Raw genomic sequence first — 25474 nt, 5'->3', positions numbered from 1 at the left:
GACCTCGACCTTTTTGTGAACAATGTGAACAGGCTTGGAAAACTTTGCAACATTTCAGCAACATTTATGTAAAAGTCATGTATGACACTTTGCTGGCTGATCTCTCTCTCTCTCTCTCTCTCTCTCTCTCTCTCTCTCTCTCTCTCACTCTCTCTCTCTCTCTCTCTCTCTCTCTCTCTCTTTCTCCCCTACACGTCACGCAGCTGTAATTACCCGGCGAGTGACTGCATCAATTTTTATGAAGCTCTGCCAGCCAAGAGGAGGGAAGAAAAAAAACCAAAAAAAAAAAAAACGAAGCCGCGTAATTGGCCGCGCACTGGAGTTCCTTTTTAAATGGCCGTCCAGCTGAGGAGCCTCCCCTCTCTGCCGCGCTGCCGAGCTCTCGCTCTCACCGCCCCGAACACTGCAGGCACACAGTGACTGGCCTCCTCCTCTTTCACCTCCACGTCCTAGGAGCTCCTTCAAAACTATCTTTTCCAAACTTCTTCCTCCAAAGCTTCCCCCCCCCCACTCTCCCGACCAAACATGCTGTGGCCTCTCGCTCTGTGCGTCATCGCCGCGCTGGCACCGGCGCCCGGGGACGCGCAGTCCGGCCGGTATGTCATCGGATGCCCTGCCCGCTGCGACAAGTCCATGTGCCCGCGGCAGCCGAGCGACTGCCCGGCGGGTCAGTCGCTGGACGTGTGCCGCTGCTGCCTGGTGTGCGCGTCCGGCGAGGGCGAGGCGTGCGGCGGCGGCGGCAAGCTCGGCGACCCGGTGTGCGGCGAGGGGCTGGACTGCACGGTGCCCGGCGGCGGCGGCGCGCCCTACTCTGTGACCGTGAGGAGGAGAAGCAAGAGCGGCGTGTGCGTGTGCAAAGCCTCGGAGCCGGTGTGCGGCAGCGACGGCGTCTCGTACCGGAACATCTGCGAGCTGAAGCGGGTGAGCCGGCGCGCGCAGAAGCTGCAGCAGCCACCTGTTCTCTTCATCCAGCGAGGAGCGTGCGGGAAAGGTAGGAACCCCGACCGACTGAAAAAAAAAGGGTGATGACGATTGTTTAGGGTGATGATCACTGGGAAATCAGTGTGTACTGGGTAGAGACCGGTGTAGTGTGAAGAAAGAGAACTTTAAAACCCTCGTTAGATTCTCCACACGCGCTCAGTTCCAAACTCATAAGACAGCTGCAGGGTGACTGCTGCATTCATTGTTTATTTTTAGTTTATTTTTTGTACTGTTTCTTAGTGCTGCAACAATGTAGTTTCCCAATTTGGGATCAATAAAGTACATCTATCTATCTATCTATCTATCTATCTATCTATCTATCTATCGACCGACTAAAACACCACCCAACCGCAGTGTTTGCAGACAACAAGAGCCACTATTCTAGTGGTGTTTGCATGTGTGTTTTACCACTTGCAGTCCAATTAGGTGTGAGCTGAGCGAGCAGCTGTTTTTACTTGTTCTTCCTCCCCCTTTAGAAGAAAAGAAAGCCACGACTCCCCCACCCAACCCAGCCCCCCCCCCATTAATGTTGCCAAAGTCTTGATTTTACCCATAAAAATGGACTCTGGCAGAACCGCACGTTGCTCGCATGTGCCTCCTGCACATCCTGCACAATCTGGACTGAAACTTGCCCCTGCGTGCAAACTTCTGCAGATCGGATCCCATGTGAAAAAGCGACCCCCACCCTCTACGCCCCCACCCGCCTCCCCTCGCCCTAATCAGAGTGAACTCAATACCAACCGGACGTCACTCATCGCTTCCACTGCAGACAAAAACCAAACACAGCCAGCGCTCGTTTAATCAGTGACTCATTCCTCATCATTAAGGCGGAAAAGAAAGAAATGGCTGGAATTCAACCCACTTTCCCCTCTCCCACATGCGAGGCGGCAGGTGGTGAAGACATCACCGCCGCCCGCCCGTGACGCATGTCTGTAAAATAAATGCACCCAGAATGAACTTTCTTAAAAAAAAAATTAAATAAATAAATAAATAAATAACTCCCGAATGAGGCAGTTGGACACCTGTCACCTCGAGGTCCCGTAACGCCCTGAACGACTGGAAAACTTTCTGCTGCTCTGCATCCACCCGGAGGTCCCTCCTCTGTCTGTCCGTCTGTCTGTCTGTCTGTCTGTCTGTCTCCCGCTCGGAGCTTCTGTTGTGGCTCATAAATCACGTTCAGCCGTCACATGATGGAATGCTCTGGCGTGGATTCAAAAGCCGTAATTCCTGCTCCCGTCGAAGACCTTCTGCAAAAAGGAAAAGAAAAAAAATACAGCAAGCGGGAGACTATCGAGACAAACATCAAATTAGCAGGCGGTATTTTCAGCCAAGAAAAAAAAAAAAAAGGTTTACATGCACATCAAAGGGCGCGCGGGCCGCGGCGGCGGCGCAGACTGTACATCCACATTTGTTTGCCAGTCATGTAAGCAGCCTTAATGGTTAAGTCATCCGCAGGCGGGCGGCCAGCCGACCGAGGCTGCGGTGGCTGCCACCGATTTTTCCAGACTGGATTTCCAGAGCTGCAGAGAGAAAGACGGGCCGCATGTCCTCCAGCGCGTCGCATGCCTCTGCGCCTCAGCTGGCCCCCGGCCGCAGCACTTACAGTCAACTCCGGCAGAGCCGTTTTATGAAACGTCGTAACGAAAGAGCAGCGTTTGTTGACCACTGTGCTCTTCTCTGCCACTTCAGTTCGAGCCACTTGACGGAGCTGCACCTGTTTGGCTGTCAGCGACGTCACAGGAACACACTTCGATCGATCGGCTCGGTCAGCTTTTATTTGTTCGCTTAAAATCGCATCCAAAGGCGTCTAACAGTAAAGAGCTTTGTACAATCAGAAGAAAACCAACTGAGCCCCCACAGAGCGAGCAAGAGGCGTCCGTGGCCAGGAAAAACTCCCCTGTGGGAAGAAACCTGGGGCAGATCCGGACTCCAGGGGGTCAGAGGTCATCTGCTTTGACTGGTTGGGGTGAAAAGGAAAAAATGAGATAGAATAAGTCAGAGTATTTTGTAACTTTGACTTATAAAACATGTATTAATGCAGGCGTGGGCTAACTATGGCCTTGGGGCCCATATGAGGCCCGTTGAGCTTTTTAATTCGGCCCACCGAACTTGAAGAAATTATATTAATAGTAAGTAAGTCATAAAATAGCTCTATTTCATCCACTTGCTCAGTTTTGCATTAGCGCGCTTGCCTTTCCTCTGCACGCACCAAGGCTGCTTGCAGACGAGTGTTTCCTCACGCTTTGGCCCGCCGCTGCCTCTGAACGCAGTAAAAGTCTGGAGCGCTTTTCTTTCCAGGCCCCGCCGGCCCGAGAAAGAGAAACTGGGCCCTGCAGAGCGCCGTGAACTCCCCTGCAACCCGGCCCCACGTTAAGAAAACATATGCGAGCATGATGTCATTTAATGCCCCGCACGCTAAAGAGGTGGATGACAGCTCTGGCAAGGCAAATTAGGTCAAAAAAATATAACCGTGACTTCACGAGGACCATATGGGTTTATGGAACAGTGTGTTTTCCAGTAATGAGGATGGCGCTGGGGGGGGGGGGGGGGGGGGGGGGGGGACGACGAGATGTTGAGGTATTCGGTGGAGTTCTGCCCTCCGTCTCGGTTACCGGCGGACGCGGCGCTGCAGAAACAGCCATTTCTTCTCTTCAGTTTTTCCGTTTCAACGGGCTGATTTACAGCCTCGCCATCATTACGCTGATGAGGTTTCACCGGCCGTTAACACTCTGCTCATGCTTTAATGCAATCAAGGCGGGGAGAATGATTTGTGGCCGTGCCGCTCGCTGATGCTGCAGAATGTTGCACCCCGTGACTCGGCAGAGTGGCGTGCTGAGCGCGCACATTCTTGGGCCCCCCAACTCCTCGCGACCGCTCACAGTGCGGGGGGGGGGCCTTTGCATTGTGCGCTTCTCGCCTCTTGCACATCCGCCGCCTCGCCTCTCGTGCATTGTCTCTTTTCCACGTCGCATCTCACTCTCCCTCTCTCCCTCTCTCCCTCTCTCCCTCTGCGTTTTCGTTTTCCTCGCTCCCCTCTTTTTGCTCTTTCTGCAGTTCTGCCAACACCAACATGGAACTATTACATCATCGTTGCGATTTTCCAAGTCTCTCATACCTCATTGGTGCAAAAGCACAGGATTTTCACATTCGGTTCGGCGTGATCTAAAGGTGATCGGATGAGTGTGATTTGTCCATCTGTTCGCAACAGAATGTGAAGTAACTTAAAGGGGCCCTATTATGGCCGTTTCAGCAAATAAATGGCCATGAGTGTGTTTGGCCCGCTGGAACCTCAGAGGCTTAATATTCACTCAAATGCCAGTCAAGGCCAAAGGGGAAAACAGCGTGACTCCTGTTTTCATTTCTTTGTCTATATGAGCAGAAAAACGATTTTCCTTGCTCGGCTCATTGTTTCGCCCCAAAGGCAGAAAGTCCAGCTTGTGTACAAAACGGCCGAGCTTTGTGTATTCACATCCCGTGTTTTATTTAGTGTGGCGGGGCTGGTGGTGGTGGTGGTGGTGGGGAGCAGGAAAATCTGCCACCGCCTGCAGCCGCCAGTAGCGCAGCAGGTCCTGCGTGTGGGAAAAGTGGAAAAGAAAAGAGGGTGAGATGTGGCGCGGGGCCCCCATGTGGTGAAGGTCAATGTGCGGCGAGGGTAATGAAAATATGGGGTGGCCATGGGTTGTGAGGCTTTGGGTGTGCGTTGCGTTGCTTGTATATATGTATGTGTGTGTTTGTGTGTGTGTGTGTGAGAGAGAGAGAGCGAGAGAGAGAGAGAGAGAGAGAGAGAGAGAGAGAGAGAGACTGTGGGGGAAAAGAGAGGCTTTTGTATGATTTTACTGCAAGTTGTGTTTAGACGGTTTCCTCCGGCCGAGTCCAAAAAGTGGCCCGCTGACATCCGACACTGACATCTGCTGCACTGTATTAACATTTTTAATATTACTGAAGGTCATTTCTCATGCTTGTCTCACTGGTGACACTCGCACCCCAGTGAAACCTCACATTCCACCCTTTACTTTCCATCCTCGCACAATTATCTGTCCAAAAAAAACGTGTTTAGCTCTCTGTTTGCAGTCTCCTGCTAAAAAAAAAACAAACCCATTGCTTAACTTTATATTTTTGCGAAGAGGTGGTCGAGCAGTGTTTGACATTAACCTGGCCGCGTTACTAGTGTGGCGTCAGGTCCCTTTGTGACATCACAAAGAGCTGTTTCTTTCCCATCCCTTGCATGTGTGTTCGAATACAGTGTAGAAAAATCAGTTGTCTTCCCACCATATTATGATGCATCCAAAAATTATGCTTTTTCAGCTGCAGGGAAAATGTTACGGAAATAACTTTGAGGCCGAGTGGCTCGGCGGAAAGTTTCGCATCCCGCTCTTATTTTTATACATCGGAAACTTCAAAGTTTGGGCTCAAAATTGCTGTTTGTTTAGCGTCGAATAAAGGGCAGGGTGAAAGGGCTCTGGTTTGCAAATCAAACACGGCAGTAAAACCTTCTGGAAGCACCCAGAGAGCGAAACAACCTGCGGCGTTACACATCAGCAGCTCCGTCTCTGTGTGGGAGCCGGAGAAGCAGCAGTCAGTCAGTCAGTCACTCCCCTGCGCTCAAACCATGACGTCACGGAGACCGGGAGCCCGTGTGGACCATCCAGAAATAACACAGAGTTTTAGACACTTGGCCGGCGCTACCTGACTTTAATCCTATCAGGGCCGACCGCAGAACCCTCCTGGGTGAGAAGCCAGCGTAGCGGGACTCCAATCTTTCCATCACCCCTCTGGCTCGCTGTGGATAGAAACTCCTTTCACATTAATCATCCATCTATCCATTTCTTTAATCAATGCTTCTCCTGCACTCGGGGTCATAGGGAGGTGCTGGAGCCTCTCCTGGGGGGGAGGTTACACCCTGGACAAGTCTGCAGTTCATCGCAGGGCCTCATGCAGAGAAAGACGTCCATTCGCACTCGCACCTAAGGCCGATTCAGGGTTCTCAGTTCGCCTCACGTGCACGTCTTTGGACTTTGAAAGAAGAAGGAAGAGAACTCATGCAGACATGGGGGCAAACTCGTGCAAACCCAGAGAGGCCTTGGGGTCAAACCCGCATCCTTCTTGCTGTGAGGTGACTCTAAGCTGACCCACATTTATCAAAGATTTGATATTTAAGTTCCGCAAAGACAATGGAACAAGTCAGATGCAGTGGGATAATGACTCGGTTTTCAATAGCGAGACCACAAGATGACAAAGCCATCCAACTTTGCATCATTTCATATCTTTAGATTGATGTTCGATTGTCGCAACACTTTTAGAGCTGAGGAAAATCTTGATTCACGTCCTTGGCACTGCACCTGCGTCGCTCACATTTCAACTCGTCTGTCTTGCCAGAGCTCCTACAGAGCTGCTTTTTCCACGGCCCTGATACATTTCAGTAGATTCCATAAGGAGTCGGCTTCCCCTCGCAATGTAAAGTGGTGAGGGGGTCGACTGACTGATAAGTGGCTGCGCTCCAAACTGCTGGATAAAAAAAAAAACACAGAAGAAGACCGTGAAGAGGAAACTATAAGAGGTTGAAACAGAAAAGAGGCTAGCCTGGACGCTGCTAGCCTGGACACTGCTAGCCTACACGCTGCTAGCCTGGGCGCTGCTCGCCTGGACGCTGCTCGCCTGGACGCTGCTAGCCTACACGCTGCTAGCCTGGGCGCTGCTCGCCTGGGCGCTGCTCGCCTGGGCGCTGCTCGCCTGGACGCTGCTAGCCTGGGCGCAGCCAGCCTTGGCCGCCTTTCTTCAAACAGTCTCGCTCCCCCAGGATGTGCAGCGTGATCAGAGAGGAAAGAAACGTAGAGCCGGGAACGCCATTTAAAGTACATGGTCTTGGAGACCTTTGGTGAATGTAGGGATGAAGAGCTGCAGAGCTTTGGATAGACTGCCTTGTGGCTACGACTTAATTAGCAGGTAAGTCACTCGGCGTTTCCTGACTTGCCCGGAACGCTGGAACGGCGGCGGCGCGACGGATGATTCAGGGAATTTTGGTCATCCGGGACTCACCGTCAGACGGCGGAGCGGGAACCTTCGAGTGAGGTCGGGACGATGTTGGGCAAGCTCAGGGTGAGCTCAGAGTGAAGGTCAGGGTGAGGGGGAGAGGTGTACTATTCAGTGTGTGTGTGTCCTGCATTAACTACAGCCTCAACCACAGCTCAAGTGCCACCTTCTATTTCCTGTGTTATGCTGTGTTTAAAAACGTTTTTTTTTTTCACTTGTTACATCACACAGTATTTTTGGCATCAAATGTTTGTTTCTGTGTTTCTGACATCCCACGCATCTCTCTCTCTCTCTCTCTCTCTCTCTCTCTCTGTCTGTGTATGTGCGTGCTTGCGTGTTTCAGGTACAACTCAGAAGAACCCAGACAGCCCGAGACACAAATACAACTTCATCGCTGACGTGGTGGAGAGAATCGCCCCGTCTGTGGTTCACATTGAACTTTTCCGCAAGTCAGTGTCACGCACCTGCCCCTGCCCCTGCCCCTGCCCCTGCACCTGCACCTGCTGACTGCTGAGTGTTGTGCCTGTGTCCGTGTGTTAAACTTTACAGCCCACCTGTGCACTTTTACCAGACCACACTGGTCAGCAGAGCGGCCGAATCTTCTCCTCCGTCTCTTCTTCTTCCTCTTCACGGCTTCACTCGACTCATCCGTCTTTGACGACTCACTCCTGTCTCTGCTCCGTCTGCCTCCGTGGCTTCTAATTTGTATCTGTGTGTGTGTGTGTGTGTGTGTGTGTGTGTGTGTGTGTGTGTGTCTGTCTGTCTGTCTGTCTGTCTCTACATTTTGCCCCCACTCATTTGTGTCCCTTGTCTTTAGACTGTTGGAACCACAAGTCTACTTAAAAGCCTCTATTTCACTCAGTATAATAATGATGTGCTGTGTTTCTTCCTCCTGCTCCCTTTATATAGGGATGCGCAGATACCGATACCAGTATATATATGTCAGTGTCAGTGAGTACCAAAAAGACGATTACTGGTACTCTACTTGTTCTGTAAAAAAGTGCTATAGCTCTCCACAGCGCCCCCTAGAAGATACCAAGGCTGCACTGAATCATGCCATGTGGCACGACGCATTGCCACCTCCTCCTCTCAAAGTTTGTTCTCTGACTCTCGACCCTCCGGCAGGATGACCTACTCCAAGCGGGAGGTGGCGGTGGCCAGCGGCTCCGGGTTCGTGGTGTCGGAGGACGGCCAGATTGTGACCAACGCGCACGTGGTGGCCAACAAACACCGCGTGACGGTGGAGCTGAAGAACGGCGGCTCCTACGACGCCAAGATCAAAGACGTGGACGAGAGGTCGGACATCGCCCTCATCAAGATCGAAGCCCCGGTCAGTGGGAATTCACTCGGTTGGACAAAACATCCTTCACGCTTTTAACAAAGTCGCTGAATTGTAGAGCTGAATTTGACAGGCACAGAATTCGAATTTGTCTCCGTCACTGGCAGGCCGTGCATTTCACGTCTAGGCCATCAGTGCCCTTGGCATCGCAGAATCGAGATCTGCAATCAAGTGGATATTATATAACGTGAAAAAAACAGGCTATGGAGAATAACTTTATGATCATGTTTATGGGAAAGTGTACTTTTCTAAGTATGTTTAGGCCAACAGAGAAGGCCCTGCTGGCCCTGATAGCCCACCACTGGCCTCTTTGTAGACTAGCAAAGAAGACGTGTGTCTGTAGAACACCAAATATATAATTCTACAATTCCACAGTGAGACACAGCTTCACTGGTGCTTCACCTTTTTTCTGTTTCGGAGATGCTACAAGCTAATTGCCTTCTGGCTCCAGTTCTGTAATTACAAAGGGCAGAGACATGAGTATAGTGATGAACGTTTCATCGAACTAGGGGTTAAATCTGGGGATTCCCCAAAATGTCAATGTGCTTTTTTTTTTTTTCCAAGACCAAGAAATTTTAATGACAATTTCCCCAGGTGCTAAGTTTCTTTCATATTTCCCTTCAAAGTTGCCTTCCACTGAAGTCCCAACCCGCCCCAATCTGATGCTAAAGAAAAAGTGCTCGGTTTCAACTATTAATTTCCACCATCTGCATGCAGAATCTCATTTAACGAGCCAGCAAAGTCATTCCGTCGACCGTAAAACTGCCTCGCGAGTCAAACGGGGCAAATTTCACAGAGGAGCTTCGTGCTGCAGAGTAGCTGCAAGCGAGAAAGCAGGAAGTGGTGTTAATTTTTCCGCACTTTCAGCTCGTGCAGGGCCGGAAATTTCAAGTCCGGCGGGGATTTAAAAAAGCGTTTGCGTGGAAGCTCAATTCAAAGCGCGAGCAGAGGTAAAGTGAGAATGTTGCTGCGGCCAAATGGGTCTTTTAAGAGACCAGCTGGCTGGCGGTTCAGGGGCCCCCCGGGGGGCCCTGCCGCGCTTCGCACTCAACCAGCCTGCAAAAGCAACTGAGAGATAGACACTTGACGGGTTATGAGCGACTTTAGGAGCCTCTTACCGGCAGGTGGAAATGTGAAGAGTCGAAACCACTGTTTACATTCAGGGGAATAATGGGAAAACATCTGCTGGCTGAAGCACGCCGAAGGAATGCCGGCCGCATTCTGGTGGCCTATTGTGCTGAGTGGCAGCCGAGCGGCAATCACGGCTGAATAGATGCTCATGACAGCGACACAAGGTGGACGACAACAAAGGGTCTCTGCCGAGGGGTGGCAGACGTCCAGAATGTCGTTTTTTTCCCCCCTCTTTTTCTTTTCTTTGTGAGACAAGTGTAGAGGAGAGGAGCAGCGACGGCTGCTTTGTTTTTGCTGCATTCCATAATAAGAGCTGTTGTGTCTGCGACTTGACGAACCGGCTGATGTTCGGCTCGGGCCTGCCAGGGTTCTGTTGACACCACACTGGTGACGGCGCGTCGGTAGTTGCAGATACAAACGCGTGTTTCCTTGTTGTGAAGACAGAAACACAAGATTTGTTTCTCGAGCCTCTGACAATTTTTGCAACATCCCACTGCAGGGTCAAACCGTTTTTTTTTTTTTAGCTTGTTTGCCAACAATAAAAAAGATCAAAACGTGCAATAACCTTACGCCAGATTTGTATCCGCAAAACAAACATGTTGCAATTTTAACTGAATCTTTCATTTGAACTCAGTGCTGTTGTGGGACTGACTGACTGACAGACAGACTGACTCAGGAAAACCACGAGTCAGTGACGGAGCTCAGTTGGCTTGTTGACACGTTGGGAAGGCCTCGTGACATATAGGAAGCTAGTATTTCTGTTAATGAGGGCAGTGCGCGCGCGTGTGTACGTGTGTGTGTGTGTGTGTCAATACGAGGAGGAAATTAGAGGATAGCTTGACTTGTAATAAGAGGGCTGGAGGGTGAGGAAGGTTGTCATTGCGGCGTGCATTAGGAGAGGTGGGGAAACGTCTCGGCTGAACCTATAGCCTACAGCCGCAGGGTGTCTGGGTTCACTTGTTGACGGGCAGAAAATTCCCACTTGGAGATATTTTTTCCTCAAAAAAAACAAAAAAAACATTAAACATTATTACAAGGACAAAGTCAACCATGTTAGTTTCAGCGCAGTAGTGCAGTTTTGGCCATTCAAAAATGGTTCGAAAGTCAAACAAGTCAAGTGTGGCAAGAGGTAACCATTGGTTTGACAAACACAAAAACAGACAGACTGACAGACAGATAACAATCAGGAACTTCAGAATAAGAGGACGCTTCAGGACTTTTAGAAGATACGACTTCCTGGCACTCAAAATCAAATATGCTGATGACTGACTGATGATCGTTGTCCTCTCCCAGTTGTGCTGTGACAAGGAAATACAGATTTCCTCCTCAGATCTACTTCAAAATAGAACACAGGGAGGAGCATCTTTGCACTGACCGAGGAGTGCCTTCAAAAACAAAAAGGGGATGTGGTGTTATTCTAAAAATGTTATAAAAGAATTGCACGTCACTGTTTCACCCTGTCACCGTGCAGAGGTTCAGCTTCAGTCTCCGATAGAACAAGACGGTCCTCAGACGAAACCGCATGCTGCCCACATATTTGTGGCTCGTCCAACCTCAGTCAAGTATTTAATACCTCGAATAGCTTCTGGACCTTCAAGAGGGTTACGGACATCGACTGAGAATAGAAGAGAAACCAAAACATAAAAGTCGACTCAACTTGTTTTTTACAGCGGTGAAGATAATCTCAGAGATTTCGCTGCAAAAACACTTTTTGTTTTCCAGTTCAGGTTTCTAGTGGACTGTTTCCATCAACAAACTTGGATTCCAATTTGTTATTTGTGTCTTTTTTTCTTTTTTTTTTAAAACGTATAAACCATATTTTCACACATACGTTTTGAAACTGGTATACTGGCTGCTGCAGAACATTTTTTCCAGTCATCCTTCGCTCCTTTTCAGCGGCCGCTAATTGATACGACGACAATTAAACCAGTCTTCTTGCTTCTCCTCTCCTGCACCGAGCTGCAGTTTATAGGTAGCGAGACTCAACTCCATTCCTGGGGTTGTGGTCTTCCCCTCAGCTCCTGGAGAACACATTAGTCTGAGTGCAGCAGCTGGAAGCTTGGAGGATAAGGGCAAATCAGGGGGAAGGATGGCTTGACTCACATATTCCTGCGCAGAAAGCTAAAGATAAATAGATTGAGGCCTGGAAAAGTGGATGTTCTTGTCTGGAGGAATATATGAGCTGAAGGCCGACACTCGACGTGGCACAGTGAGGATGTAGCCTGTCGTGAAGAACGCAGCCGTGCTCCACGTCGTCTTGACTCGACTTACAATACATTGATTTGAGATGCGTTGGAAGGAAGGATTATTTAATAATTCTCGACTCCAGATGCACTCAAGCTGTTGGGGACAACGCGCAGTCTTTTTCGATGTCCGCATTGCGTGGAGCCACAAGTCATTAGTGGGATTTTATGCTGAAAAGGCTTTTTTACAGGGTCAAAGACTGAATGACTATGAGAGACGTGTTAATAACTTTGGTCTTGGCTCTCAAAGTAAAAGTGTTCCGGCTTCGCGGTAAGCCGAGACAGGGTGGCCGCTAGCACGATATTGCGACCAACAGTGAAATCTTTAGCTCCCCTTGCTGCTGAGACCTTCGCCAATCCTTTCAAACTTCCTCGTCTACAACAACTTGTTCTCTGACTCTGACTGGACGAGTCCAGAAATTGGCCCGGAATCGTTTTTATTTTTAAACACGGCTCCTGTTTTCAAGACTATAAACCACCTTCCTCTGTCGTCTGTAACGAGAAACCAATGTTTACTCCCTCGCATGTTCCCATAATGAACACACGGCATCGTCCTCGGCCTCGCTGATATAATACGGAACGTCATTAAATGTGGCAGGAAAAAGACCTCATTTGGTCTCCGCCCACTGATGTGGCACATATGGCACCTGGCAGCGTTCTCTCTCCTGGGCCGCCTGCCGCTAGTTTGGAACCAGGCCGTTGCTGGAATGTGTGCGTGTATGTGTTTTTGTGAGTCTTTGTTTATGTGCATAAAGGAAACAGAGGAATGTGGCTCCATGCTGACATGTGCTCCTGCATTTATGTTTATCTCTTTATCTGGGGATGGGGAATGTTTGTCCCAGGAAGTCAGAGACGTTTCTCTCTCCCAGTGTTTACGTGTGTGTGTGTGTGTGTGTGTGTGTGTGTGTGTGGGATCCATTATGCTGGGAAAGTGTTCTGTTTTTCAGAGAAAAGATGCTACATGTTGTCCTTGACAGACGGGTCAGGTGGGGGAAATGATTCAAATTTCCTCCTCTTCCTCCTGACAGCTCGTCTTCTTCTACTCCAGTCTGAGTCCCTTCCTTGTTGTTTTTTCAGCCCTGCAGAAGGAGCAGAGCACAGTTGGTCGGGACACACAGTCAAGTAAAATCCCTTGGCCCTCCGGGTCCTGGTGCCTATTTTTGCCTGTGTAATAATTGTTTTCCCGGACCACTTGAAAGGAGACATGTTTTCCCCCAGAACTGTTTGAGGCGGCGACGTCATGAAGGATGCATATGAGGCCTTTTCAAAGTAGTATTTTGTCTCGGGGAGTAGTGATGGTGGGAGACTTGTTTAGGCTTTTTTTTGACTTGCTTCACCAAGGAGGTAATTGGACAGTCGATGTCTGTGACATCATCAGTGTAAATATCCCTGGATTAAAGGTCCATATTACAGACGTTTTCAGATCTTTATTTTTCGTCCTGAACACAAACACACACAAATGATTGTTGAAAAACAAATGTCATTCAAATGCAATTTGCTCACTATCCATATCATTGTATCTTTCTTCTCAATCTCCTCCTTGTTGCTCTGCTATCTACATGCACAGTCGCTAAAAAGTGTCAAATGGCGCACACAAGCAGACGGGACCAAAGCCCTGTGGTTCCTCGTCTGGGAACCGGGAACCCACTAAATCACTTTGTGGGGCGACACTTGGGGTCTATGCTGCAGTCTAACTGCTGCGGACACATTGGAGCCGCAGGAATCAGCCTAACATGACATGTTTTACTCTTGTGGCCGTCGTCTCTGCTCCTTATTAAACATCTATCCGTTTTATGAAACCTCTTTTTCTGCTGGAGGTCACGGCCGAACCAAATCGCTAAGACGAGACAGAGTAGATGCGAAACACATACATATCGAATGGAAAGTTTGTGATAATGCCGCTTGGACTGTGAACTCTGTGTTGTGGTGATGATCGCAGACCTTCTCCTCGCTTGTCATCATTGTGATCCGTCCCGTACAAAAGGTTCTGTGGGGTTTTTGCGGGCTGAGGCGGAGGCGCCCTTGGGTCCTCCCGAGTTCTCATGCAACCCATGATGACGCGCGGGCGGACCGTCTATGCATGCAAATGCACACGGACATGTGTTTGCTCTTATAGGCGCTCCCTAGTGACATATGGAAACCATAGCGGTTTCCCCAAACGGGTGTCAGCCAGTATATGGTTGAAGCCGACGTGACTCAAACACACTGATGCCATGCAAGTCTATGGGGTCAAAAGTCAAGTTTGTCCTAGAAACATGGGACCACTTGCAGGTTCATCGGGATCCCTCAAGACACAGCCATGTCAAATTTGGGGCTTCTAGCCCATGAGGAACCCCGAAACCCTAACCCTAATTCCAGCAGTAACCCTAACCCTAACCCTAATTCCAGCCTTATTGCTAACCCTAATGCCATGCAAGTCTATGGGGTTGAAAGTCAAGTTTGTCCTAGAGACATGGGACCACTTGCAGGTTCATCGGGATCCCTCAAGACACAGCCACGTCAAATTTGGGGCTTCTGGGGGGGTGCGGTAGGGGGGGGCATGAAAAATTTTCTTCCTCCAAGGTAGGGCGTGACAAAGAAAGTTTGAGAACCACTGCGCTGATGTAACCCTGTCAGAAGGTTTGAAGTTTTCCCCCCTTTGTATGAGCGCCTCGATGCTCTGCGGCAGCGTGCTGAGTCCTGCTCCCCCCGCCTGTTAATCTGCGATGAGCCCACCCTAAAGACGACATACCCGCACATCTGCAGTAAAATCCTGTGCATCAAGTGTACCTGGAAATATTCAAGTATAGCGAAAACGAGGCTCTCTTGCTTTGAAGACAGTAATTGTTGCCTTGAGTAGGGAAGAACCCATGGAAAGTGTTTGCAAAAGGAAGGAAATGAACAGCTTTGTGCGTCGTTGGCGGATAATTTAGAATTTAGCACGACATCAGACGCTTGTGGGAAAAGCAAGGATATGTTTTCCACTTTGTTGTTCCTTCGAGCCGAAAAGGCTACGCTACTGCATCGTCCTTGCTAATCTCTTTAACATCAACAAGGCTCACACTCACTTCCTGTATCTCCCGTACACTGCTTTGTCATCATCTTCTTCCGCAGCCTCTTCCAGCTTTTGCAACGGTGCAAAATTACACTCGGTCGTCACGGAATTGTGACATTTGGGGAAATCACGTGATGCACGTGCAAAATTGCAGGCTTAGAATCTCAGCGACAGACGCAGTTGGAGGAGGAGCTTGGAGAGAGGAAGGGAGAGGAAATACCGCTAATGCAACAGTTTGGATTCTAGCTGTTTTTACACCTTATAGTTTCTGGGTCACGTGCTCACCATAGTAAAGCATCCTCTCTGATCGTCTTGTCAGTATTTGTTGTGGTGTTTTTTTGTGTGTTTTTCTCAGACAAACAGAACTCATGAGGATTCAGGCCAGGGAAGCGTCGCCTTTAATCTCCCCTCTGCGCTTGCGTTCGCCCCACAGGAGCCATTAAGCCACAGCCCGTCCCTGCTTGACAGGAGTTTAACGTTTGCACCTGGTCCCTGAGCCATAAAACGCTAGTTAGCTAAATGACTTTTAAATGAGCCTCCAAAATGACCCGGGCCGTAACATTAAACAATGACACATCTCTATAGCAACTCGGCCGCTATTTTCAAAGCTGTCAGCCCGTCACGCCAGCTTATCTGTCCCTTTTCATCGCCGGGCCTCCGCTGCCCCGGCAGTGACAACATCGCTGGTGTTTTATGTGCTGAAAACAAACACCCCAAAAAAAAAATAGATGGAAAAGCAAGGAATTTATCACATGCAACTTGCAGCTACCCTACGCCTCAGTATCTGATGCACCGTTTGGCTTCCTTATCTGAAGCCAGAGGAAGTTGGAAAACATTGTTTCCTGAGTGAAATCTATAGCAACATGACCATCAGTTTCTGTAATGCCTGCCTTAAAAAAAACAAGAAACCCTTTGTTGTTCAAGGTTGGATTTCATGGGTCGTTATATCCTTTTGTTGTCTCTTAATAATGATAATAATGATGATCATATTAATAATAATTAGCAGTCTCTTAGAGTTGCTGTGTGTTTGCGGTCTGACTATCCGTCCAGATCCCTCGAGTCCGCTGCCTCAAAGACATTTTCTACAAAAAGCGAGATGTGAGCCGATTAGAGTTCGGGGTCAAAAAGTCACTCACTCTTGAGGGACTCAATCATAGTGTGATCTGAGGGCTTGACAAGCTTATCAAGACAAACTCCACATGAGCATCCAGTGGGATAAAAAGACTCTCAAACTCAGAAAGGTATAAAGACTAGCACTTTGTCAGAACTTTTCATTGTTCTAGCATACCAACCGTACAGGGTGAGGAAGCAACACATTTATTTTCTTTTGCTACAACAGCACCAAATCTTCATCCTCCCGTCGCAGCTCCTGCACCATGTGACTGAGCTCCCTAAACATCCCGCGGGTGACAAACACCCTCCGCTCCGCCTGCCGGCGTGGACTTAATATCTGAGCGGCATGCCGTTGACTCACTCCCCTCACATTCCCAGACTCTCCTGCTGTGGTTTGTGGTGTTTGTAGTTCCCTTCCCTTCACCTTGGACCTCCCTTGCTCAAAAGTGACGGTTTTTTTGCGTCTTCCGTGAACCTTCATCTGAAACGGCAACGTGACTCACTTGGGTGGTCAGTCAGTCCAGGTCGGACTCACCCGGCGGGAGGATTTTCCGCACGTCGTTCCAGGTTTGCCGACTCCACACCGTTAGTAACTGATATGTAGACAAGGGTCTTCCCCAGTGCGTGATACCATCTGAATCTCTGTGCGTGAACACGGTGTTGATGGACCCTGGCAATGTTTTCAGGTGTATAGTTGCTGCGTTTCCATTGCAGTTTTTCATAAAATAAAAGCGATGTTTCTAAAATGCGGGAAAAAAAAAGTGTTTCCATGACACTTTTGTGAGATACCTCTATATCGATACGTCTGAAAAACCACCTCATGAGAGCGTCTAAACCTTTTAGCCATATTGACGAGGTCTTTCTAAGTTTAGGCGTTTCCATTCCGAGTTTCTTTTATTGCGATATTTAGGTTTTGCGCAATTCTAGGGGTAATGGAAACGCAGCTAGAGACAAACGGTGGAGATCAGCTGAAGTTCGGACGTTCAGGAGCGGAACACTGTCACCAACACAGATTGCCGCCACGGCAACCGGCCTCTTGGCGTCGACTCACAACCACCTGACCTCTCTCTGCACCCCCTGCCAATCCCCGCGACACACACACACACACACACACACATACACACACACACGCACCTTCCATCTGCTTACACGCTCATCTCACACAGAGTGTAAAGAGAGAAGGTGAAGGAGAGAGGCGATTATATAGACTGGCCTCGTCTGTGTCAGGTGCACACACACACACACACACACACACACACACACACATACACGTGCACTCACACAACACCGCAATGGTTCCTCCGTGTTAAACACACACCTCAGCAGTCTCAGTTTTTTTAAGGTCCCCACAGCGCGCACATGAAAAACCCGCAGGAATCCCAGACATTTTCTCTTCCTGTGTCAGTTGTGTTTTCTGCGCCCGTGTGGCCCGTGGGAGCCGAGCAGGCGCAAAAGGAGGGCTAGGAGGTCGCCTTCCCCAGTTACCGGCTATCGCTGTCTTTCTTGACGTCTAAAAATACCCTCACGTCAGGGCTTTGCCATCTTTCTCGGCAGCAGATGCGCCGATGCTGGATTTGTTTTTTGTGTCATGGTTTCCTGCAATAAGCAATAAAAGCGCGTGGCAACACACTCATGACGATGACGAGGTTGGACGGTTTCGGATCGCCCCGCTCAGACCCGCGACCACGTTCCACCGTCGACCAGAGCGCTATTGATTTCCCTCTAAATGTCATTTGTGGTTGTTGTTTTTTAGATACATGTCAATTTGAAGCTTTACGAGGAGCCTTGAGGTGGAAACGTCCCAGTTTCTGGGAAATGTTTCCTTAAAGAGAAGCAGGAAAAATATTTTTTTTTGCTTTGCAGAACAGAACCAGCAGCGTCATGACATCTAGAGTCATGCATGTCTGTAAGACTGTATTTAGATTTATTCAAACCCTTATCAAGAAATCGCTGTCTTTCTAAATGGTGTCATTTTGATTATACAGTCCGAAGTTATCCACTAATCCTACCGCTAAAGACTTGATGAATTAATAAAAGGCTTGAGTGTGTCACTCTCTATTGCAACACATTTTATTCAAGTATGATGGTGAGGGCGTTGGGTGCAGACTCAGAGTGACGTGGCGGCTCGTGGCTTTGACTGCATGCCCGAGACTGAGGTGATTTCATTCCCGAAAAGAAATTGTCACGGCGGATGGATAAATATATCCTTTTAGTCTGAAGGAGCGCCCTCCCCCCTCTGCAGCCAGAGCCCTGGGTACTCATTATTTAGTGTATATCACTCCATTTTCCAGTGTCTGTGGTCAGTTGGCTCGCACTTGTCATTAGGAGAGAGTTTTCTTTTCCCCCTTTTTTTTCTTTTTTCTTTTACAGGGCAGTGCTTTTGGTCCAGCGGCTCAGCGTTTCATCTCAACCATTAGCATTTTGATTCGTGCTATTTGGCACATGTGGTGTTTCTCCCCGCGGCGGAACAGGAGTAATTGTCTTCTTAGTGTGAGTGAGAAAAACCAAATGCAAGGCATTTGGGCTTTGTGTGTTTGTGTGTTTGCGAGTCACCAGTCACCAGTTTTTTTACTGCAAATGTTTCTTTATTCTACACCGTTGCCCTGTAAAAACAAATGAGCGTGAGAAGTCCTCCAAGCAAAAGCACACAGTTTGTACTTTTCCTCCCCCAAGCAGAAACAAATTCACAACGTTTTTCTTCCAGAAAATAAAAAAAAGATTAGCCGACAATTAACTTAGTGCAGGTCCAAACTCAGCCTATTTACTCCCTGTCTGACCCTTCACTGGCTTCCAGTCTGGAGCCAAAACACTTTAGTCGTCCCCTGGTGTTTGGCTGCTGTGGGTTTTATAGCCGCCTCCTGAGTGAGTTCATGCAGGACACGTAGAGAACAAAAAGCATCATGTCGGTGCCTGTTTGGGTGTCGAGCTGCGGTGCTCTTACCTGAATATTAACTGAACTGCGAATCCATCGAAACACAGTTCACTATTAAAGTAAACAATGAGAACCATTGTCTGCAGGGCAGCAGCGACTGTGTTTTTCACAACCAAACACGACGCCTTGTTTTGCCTCGCTTGCAGACGAAGCTTCCCGTCCTGCTGCTGGGCCGCTCGTCAGACCTGCGGCCGGGCGAGTTCGTGGTGGCCATCGGCAGCCCCTTCTCCCTGCAGAACACGGTGACCACGGGGATCGTCAGCACCACCCAGCGAGGAGGCCGCGAGCTGGGCCTCCGCAACTCGGATATGGACTACATCCAGACCGACGCCATCATCAACGTAAGAGACCGGACGCCTTGTTGTCTTCCCTCAAAGTCCAGTGTGTAAAATTTGACCAGATTTATAATGTATATATTGCGATGTCAGGTGGGCTCCTTTAAATGTCATACACACACTGGATCTTCAATGCAAACTTTTGACAATATGGATTTTTTTTTCTCCCCACAGTACGGAAACTCAGGAGGGCCTCTGATAAATCTGGTGAGCCATTCTTCCCTCATTTTGACGCTCTAGTGACACGATACCACAAATACTCAAACGCATCGCTATCTCCAGCCATGACATTGACCTTTCTTCTTCCAAGGACGGCGAGGTGATCGGCATCAACACGCTGAAGGTGACGGCCGGCATCTCCTTCGCCATCCCCTCGGACAAGATCCGCGAGTTCCTGGCGGAGTCCTACGACCGGCAGAGCCGAGGTATCGCGAAACACCCGTCGTTATCCGCAGCCAGTCAGTCACTGGGACAAAGTGCAGCAGCCGTCACAGGTCCCTCCAGCTCGTAAAGTTAAGGAGAATATAATTGTGCATCTCCAGCGGCTGTTTTCTCTCGACTCGGCTCCACATTTTAGAGCCTGACAGGATTCTAAAGACTGAAAATGAAGTCCCGACTGCTCGGCAGCCTGACTCGATTATTTCTCTATCAGCCGACTTCCCCAGATACATAACGTACATCGTGTGCAAGTTCACATCGTGGACACTTAAAGTGAGAGATCCAGTGTCTGATCCGACGCAATACTTCTGCGATTCACATACAGTAGAGGGGGAGGGATGGTAAAAACGCCCCGGAGGATCTTTATTTCTCCCCCGAGGACGACAAACACTCATAAAAGCTAAAAGCTTGCAGCGTTTGAGGTGAGCAGGTGACTCATTGTGTTTGTGTTGTCTATTGTTGTCCGTCCCCCAGGGAGAACAGTTGCCAAGAAGAAGTACATCGGCGTGCGGATGATGACTCTCACCCCAGCGTAAGCAGCCGGCTCAGCCCAGTCATTAGTTGATTTGTTTTCATTGCGCTCGAGATGATGAGACGTCGCGGCTGATGTTTGTCGACGGAGCGGTGATTGATTACTGTGTAAACTCTCCGTCCCTGTCGCTGCTAAACCCCCAGGCTTGCCAAAGAGCTGAAGACTCAACACCGCGACTTCCCCGACATCACGTCCGGAGCCTACGTCATGGAGGTCATCGCGAAGACGCCGGCTGCAACGTAAGGACGACGCACACCGAATAGCCTCGACGTTGAGTTGCGTGTCATTGTATGAAAGGTGCTATACAAATAAAATTTGATTTGATTTTGATTTGACTTAAAGCTGTCGTTGTAGGAAAAGCTCGTAACTCTGCTGGATTGCTATTTCCAATTTCCAACCCCAAAATCTTCTTTATCCGTCTTGTCAATGAGTAACAGAAAGCGTTTTCAACTTGTTGTAAAATTTCCTTGGATTCTTTAACAAATTAGCTTCTTTTCATGGAGCAACTGCATCTAGCTAGCCTTAAAAATCCCAGAGAAAGGCAAACAGGAAGTGACTGTGAGCCTTGCTAAAGAGATGAGCATGGGTGCTGCAGTCATGGCAGTTTTTTTTCTTTTTTTATCGGGATATGATAGTATTTTCACATTAAAAGAAGAGCTACAAATGGTGCTGAAGGTTTGTCCCATCACCTCCTCCTTTCCAAACACTTTGTCTGAGCTCTTCACCGGATGGATCTGGAGATAAATACTTAGGATTTAGGAAACTACCCAACCGGCGTACCATGTTAGAGGCGTCTCTGGGTTTTAGAACAAACGTTAGCGTCTCCGGCTCTTTTCCCCCAGCGTTGTGGGATATTGCCTCTGGCGCCTTTTTCACTTATTTCACACACTCATTTCCTGTCGCTCAGTGCCCGGCCTCTCGCAAAAGCAAATATACAGTGTATTTCCCCCTTCGTCCTCCATCGCTCGCCGCTAATCGTAGGACGGATTCGCGGTCGCACGTCCACCAACTCAATTTTCAGTGAACCCAACTCCACGGTTCACTACCGCATGCTTGGAGCGCCTGGCACTCGGAAATATCCCCGTCCTCCCACAATGGCAGCCCACTCCAATCAGAAAGTGGAGTCGGGAGGTGGGGGCGGGGGGCTCGGGAGACGCTGAGCTCAGCTAGTTCTTTCAATTCTCCTGTGGTTTTCCAGCTCCTGGTCTTAGTCCTACTGGGCCTGGTCAGAAGTCGCTTGCTGTCTCACTTTCTCCTCTCCCCCCCTCTCTCTCTTTTTTTTTTTTTTCGTGTGAAAACATTTCCGTGGGTCCTTTAATGCCCCATAATTTTCTTGGCTTTCACGCCGTCGATCACTTTGGGAATGTGGACGCCCGCCGCGGAGAACCGTGCACTGGGTGTAGCAACGGGGAAAGTGAGCATCTGTAGACGGACGTGGCCGCAAGTGAAGGTTCTCCGCCGTTTACACGTCGCCACAATTTAAAGCGGCCGCGTTGAGAGATCTGCTCTCGACACCGCCGCTGGTGCGTGGGATTCTTTTTAACTCCAGCTGACTCCTTCATTTGTTTCTTTCATTTTCCACGTTGCTGTTTTCCTTTATTTTATTTGTTCTGCAGTGCGCTGTTGTTAAAAGTCAAGATGACAGATGGTTTTATTTATGCAGGCTGCGCCACTGTCGCGATGCGCTCGGATGGAACCCCCCCGAAAACACACACGCGCGCACACAAACACACACACACACACATTTCGCTGCCTTCGACGACTGACACGAGGGGGAGCAATTACATCTGTCAGCCATTAGAGTCAATGGCTGCTTTAATTATCTGCGATGAAATTTAAAGGGGGAGTAACAACAACAGTTACACTTCATAAATTCCCGCATCCAACTCGTTTTTATTGAATTTATGACCGTTTGAAATGTGTGTTTGTCTTTTTCTTATGAAATCTCCTGACAAGATCAAAGCTGTACGTTCGTCATGCTGTCCACTTCCGCCAACGCCCACAACTTCTTGGTTTAAAAAAAAAAGCCACACACACGTGTGTTTATTTAAAACGGAAAGAAAAAAAGTCTCTCAGCCACTTCCTTTTTTTTTTTTTTTACATCAACATCACTCCATTTGTCGCAAGCAGTTTCCTTGTTGGGGGCTATTTTTAGTGGTAAACTATTTCATATATTGTCATTTTTTTGCAACTATTTTGAGCACAATGAGTGGGCTAACTTAAAAAATAAACAATTTCCGCTTTTTTTCTTACACGCACTTCACTCACCGACTATTTCGAACCACTAAATATGTTTTTAGATCTTGGCAGAGTTGCCGGAGTAATTCACCATAATAACGTTATTAAATATAACGTTTAACAAGGCTTTTGAAATCAGATTTAGCTGGGGTTTTTTTCCGTGTAGCGTGTATCAACAGTTGACACGCGGCCTCACATCCGCTTCTCTCCTCTTCCTCCGTCCAGCGGCGGCCTCAAAGAGCACGACGTCATCATCTCCATCAACGGCCAGCGGATCGCCACGGCGACCGACGTCAGCGCCGCCATCAAGAAGGAGGGCAACTTGAGCATAGTGGTTCGCCGGGGGAACGAGGACGTGATCCTCACCGTCGTCCCCATGGAGATTGACCCTTGACCTCCCGGCACGGAGCTCTGGAGCTGCCTTTATCTCGTCCCCACCCGGCAGGACCTTGTTTCCAGAGGAGGAGGAGGAGGAGGAGGAGGAAGAGGAGCTTGGGGCTCTGAGCAACGCCCCCGAAACTGACCTCGTGGCCGAAGGGCCGGCGAAGGCAAACTTCCAGGAAAAACAAAGACTTCAAAGAAAAAGACTTTGCTGGAGCTCTGAAGCCAGCCCGTGCTTCCAACGTGTTTTTCACCTGTAGCCATTGATGCTTTGATCGATTCTACTACTGTGTCGTGACAAACATAACAAGTCAGTATTTTGTTTTTTTTATGATATTTTTTTAACACAGACTTTTTGATTTTAGGATTTTTTTTTTAACATGGACTTTTGCTCAGACAGGCTTCCCACTGCAGTACTCAGCGACTTAGAGTCTCACTGTGCAAATCGGATTTGTGTATTCTAGCGTTTTCTAAACTCCCTTTTTTTTAAAAAAAAAAAAGAAAGAAAAGAAAAGTACTGTAGAATGTTGATGTTTATTTTGTGATGTATACTGAGAAAAAAATAAAGGATTTTTCATCCTTTTGATTTTTTTAACACATGCCACTTTTCCCTCTGCTTCTTTTTCTCCGTGTCACATCAGCTCAGACTCAGGCTCACACGTGAAACAACACGCAGACAAAAATGGCCTGAGGAAAATTACATGATTATGTTTTGTGTGTATGTGTGTGTGTATGGGGGTTGAGGGGTGTGTGTAGTAGTTGTCCCAACCGTTGCCCCCTTGCTTATAAACATACACAAAACAGGACGGTGAATCAGGATCTGGTTTCTGTCTGAATTTATTGCTTTCATGTGATCTCGATAGCGGTTCGATGCCAATTGTCGGTCCCGCGGCTCTGCTGCCTGACCTCAGAAGCAGATGTGTGAGCCAAACAAAGATGTGACCCATGATGCTCCGACCGCAAGTCCGCTTGCTCACATGGACTTGCATAATGATTGGTGGCGATCCTTGATGAGCTCGACCTCATGAGAACTGCAGAAACAAACACCGTCAAGATTAACATGAAGGCCTCTGACCAAACTAGTTTTCTGAAAGTGAAATATGGCAGTGGAAGAAAGAAAAAAAGGGGCAGTACAAAGGCCGTTTCCCTCTGTAATCTAACCTACTGCAGCTCAAATGACCGGTCTCCTGCATTCCACTGTTTGCTGCAGAACGACACAGAGCTTTGCAAATAAATTCAAGAGACACAAACATGTTTCTCTTAAAAAAAAAAAGAAAAAAAAAAGTATTTCTGTGGATGCCAAATCTTTCAGTCCCATGTGTTTATCCTTTGCAGACATAATAACCATCTTCTTTGATGAACCACCTAAATGCAGCTTTTGCCAATTGTGATGAGTCTAGTGTGACTTTGTTTATTACACAATTCTTTTTCTTTTAAATATGTCATTCACAGACGAATGCATGTTGATCAAAGACCATTGGTGCGTTTCAATAAACATCTGGGACAGATGCACGATAGACAGTGTTGCTGCCATCTCATGGTCCAAAGCTAGTGCTGCACCTACTTAATGTTAGTAATAGAAATACAATTACTATTTATTTTTATTTTTTTTTGTGAAAATTGGAAATAAATGAATTAATTAAAAGTATAAATCCACACCGCTAAGTCTGAGAGGTTCTTCTTTAAAAGAAGAGTTTCCCCTCAGGGATATTGCTCCAAAGAACAGGAGATATATCTAAATACCTGACCTAATCTCACATCTTCTTGGATATCAGCAGATGTGTACACGGATGCAAGTCCTGACTGTTAAAACTTATCAGTAAGATCACAGAGTCAGATTTACCAGAAGCTGTGGGGGCAAAAGCTAAAACTAGATCGATGCAGTCTTCTTTTTTTCTTTTCTGGGGTTTTGATGAATAGTCTGCCTGCTATTTTCAGGACAAGCTGTAATTTATATACAGGCAGTTGGTTCAAACGTGCAGCGTGAGTTACAATAGTCCAGTGTGGTGGCAATGAAAGCATGCACGGCGTGCCTGCCTGCCTGACCGAGAAACAAGACTGGACAGCTGTGTTAACTTGCTTATTCAAGATGGTTGTCAACAATGACTCTGATATCACTCTAATAAAACACGAAAGTTACACTCGGGGGATGAGACACAATTATCCGCTGACATCTCTCATGCAAAGCTGCTGTCATTCATTTTAATAATATTTTCAATGTTGATATAGTTAGGACCACAAGACTCTGCAAATCCAGGCTGTCTTCAACAGTGCTGCTGCTGCTGCTGCTGCTGCTGCTGCTGATGTGTTTATTTCTGCAACCTGCGTGTCTTTACACATGGTGAGGCCTAGTTTTTTTTTTTTTTTTTTCATATTTACATAACGGGACATTTCTTCACCAGTCACTGATTAAACAGCTCCAATTTGAGAAAAAAAAAAAAACAAAGAAAAAAAAACATATTATTTGTATTCGAAGAGGCCATTTGAAATTCTAAAGGGGAGTTCTGACCCTGACTTGAGCCTAAATTTTTATTTTATTTTTTTTTTTATCGTAGAAATTGCACATGCGAGTCAGTGACTTGGAGGAGGGGACACCGTTCGCGCTGCCCTGCCTTTGGCGACTCCTCAAGTTTGAACCAACTTTACTATGGTCCTCCGGCGCCCCCTATCGAGTATTATGGTTTCCGCTTTGAACCAATCAGAGCCGTGTTTACTGACCGAATATGAGGGCACCGCGAGTCCACGCT

At 48.1% G+C, this 25474-nt stretch overlaps 1 protein-coding gene across 1 annotated transcript; it reads left to right on the top strand.

Annotated features, from left to right (window-relative positions):
• The first annotated feature begins 246 nt into the window (after nucleotides 1–246).
• On the top strand, nucleotides 247–23546 carry LOC142880288 (serine protease HTRA1A-like). Its single transcript, XM_076014091.1, has 9 exons — nucleotides 247–991; nucleotides 7355–7460; nucleotides 8137–8341; nucleotides 18950–19144; nucleotides 19313–19345; nucleotides 19449–19563; nucleotides 20051–20108; nucleotides 20252–20347; nucleotides 22572–23546. Exons 1-9 carry the CDS (start codon nucleotides 526–528, stop codon nucleotides 22738–22740), a joined length of 1443 nt encoding a protein of 480 aa, XP_075870206.1. The 5' UTR covers nucleotides 247–525; the 3' UTR covers nucleotides 22741–23546.
• Nucleotides 23547–25474: the final 1928 nt, after the last annotated feature.

Source organism: Nelusetta ayraudi, unplaced genomic scaffold, assembly GCF_046127955.1.
Source record: "Nelusetta ayraudi isolate G7.1 ecotype Tasmania unplaced genomic scaffold, CSIRO-AGI_Nayr_v1 ptg000165l, whole genome shotgun sequence".
NCBI lineage: Eukaryota > Metazoa > Chordata > Actinopteri > Tetraodontiformes > Monacanthidae > Nelusetta > Nelusetta ayraudi.
The sequence above is the reverse complement of the archived record's forward strand: the minus strand, read 5'-3'. Positions and strand labels throughout refer to the sequence as shown.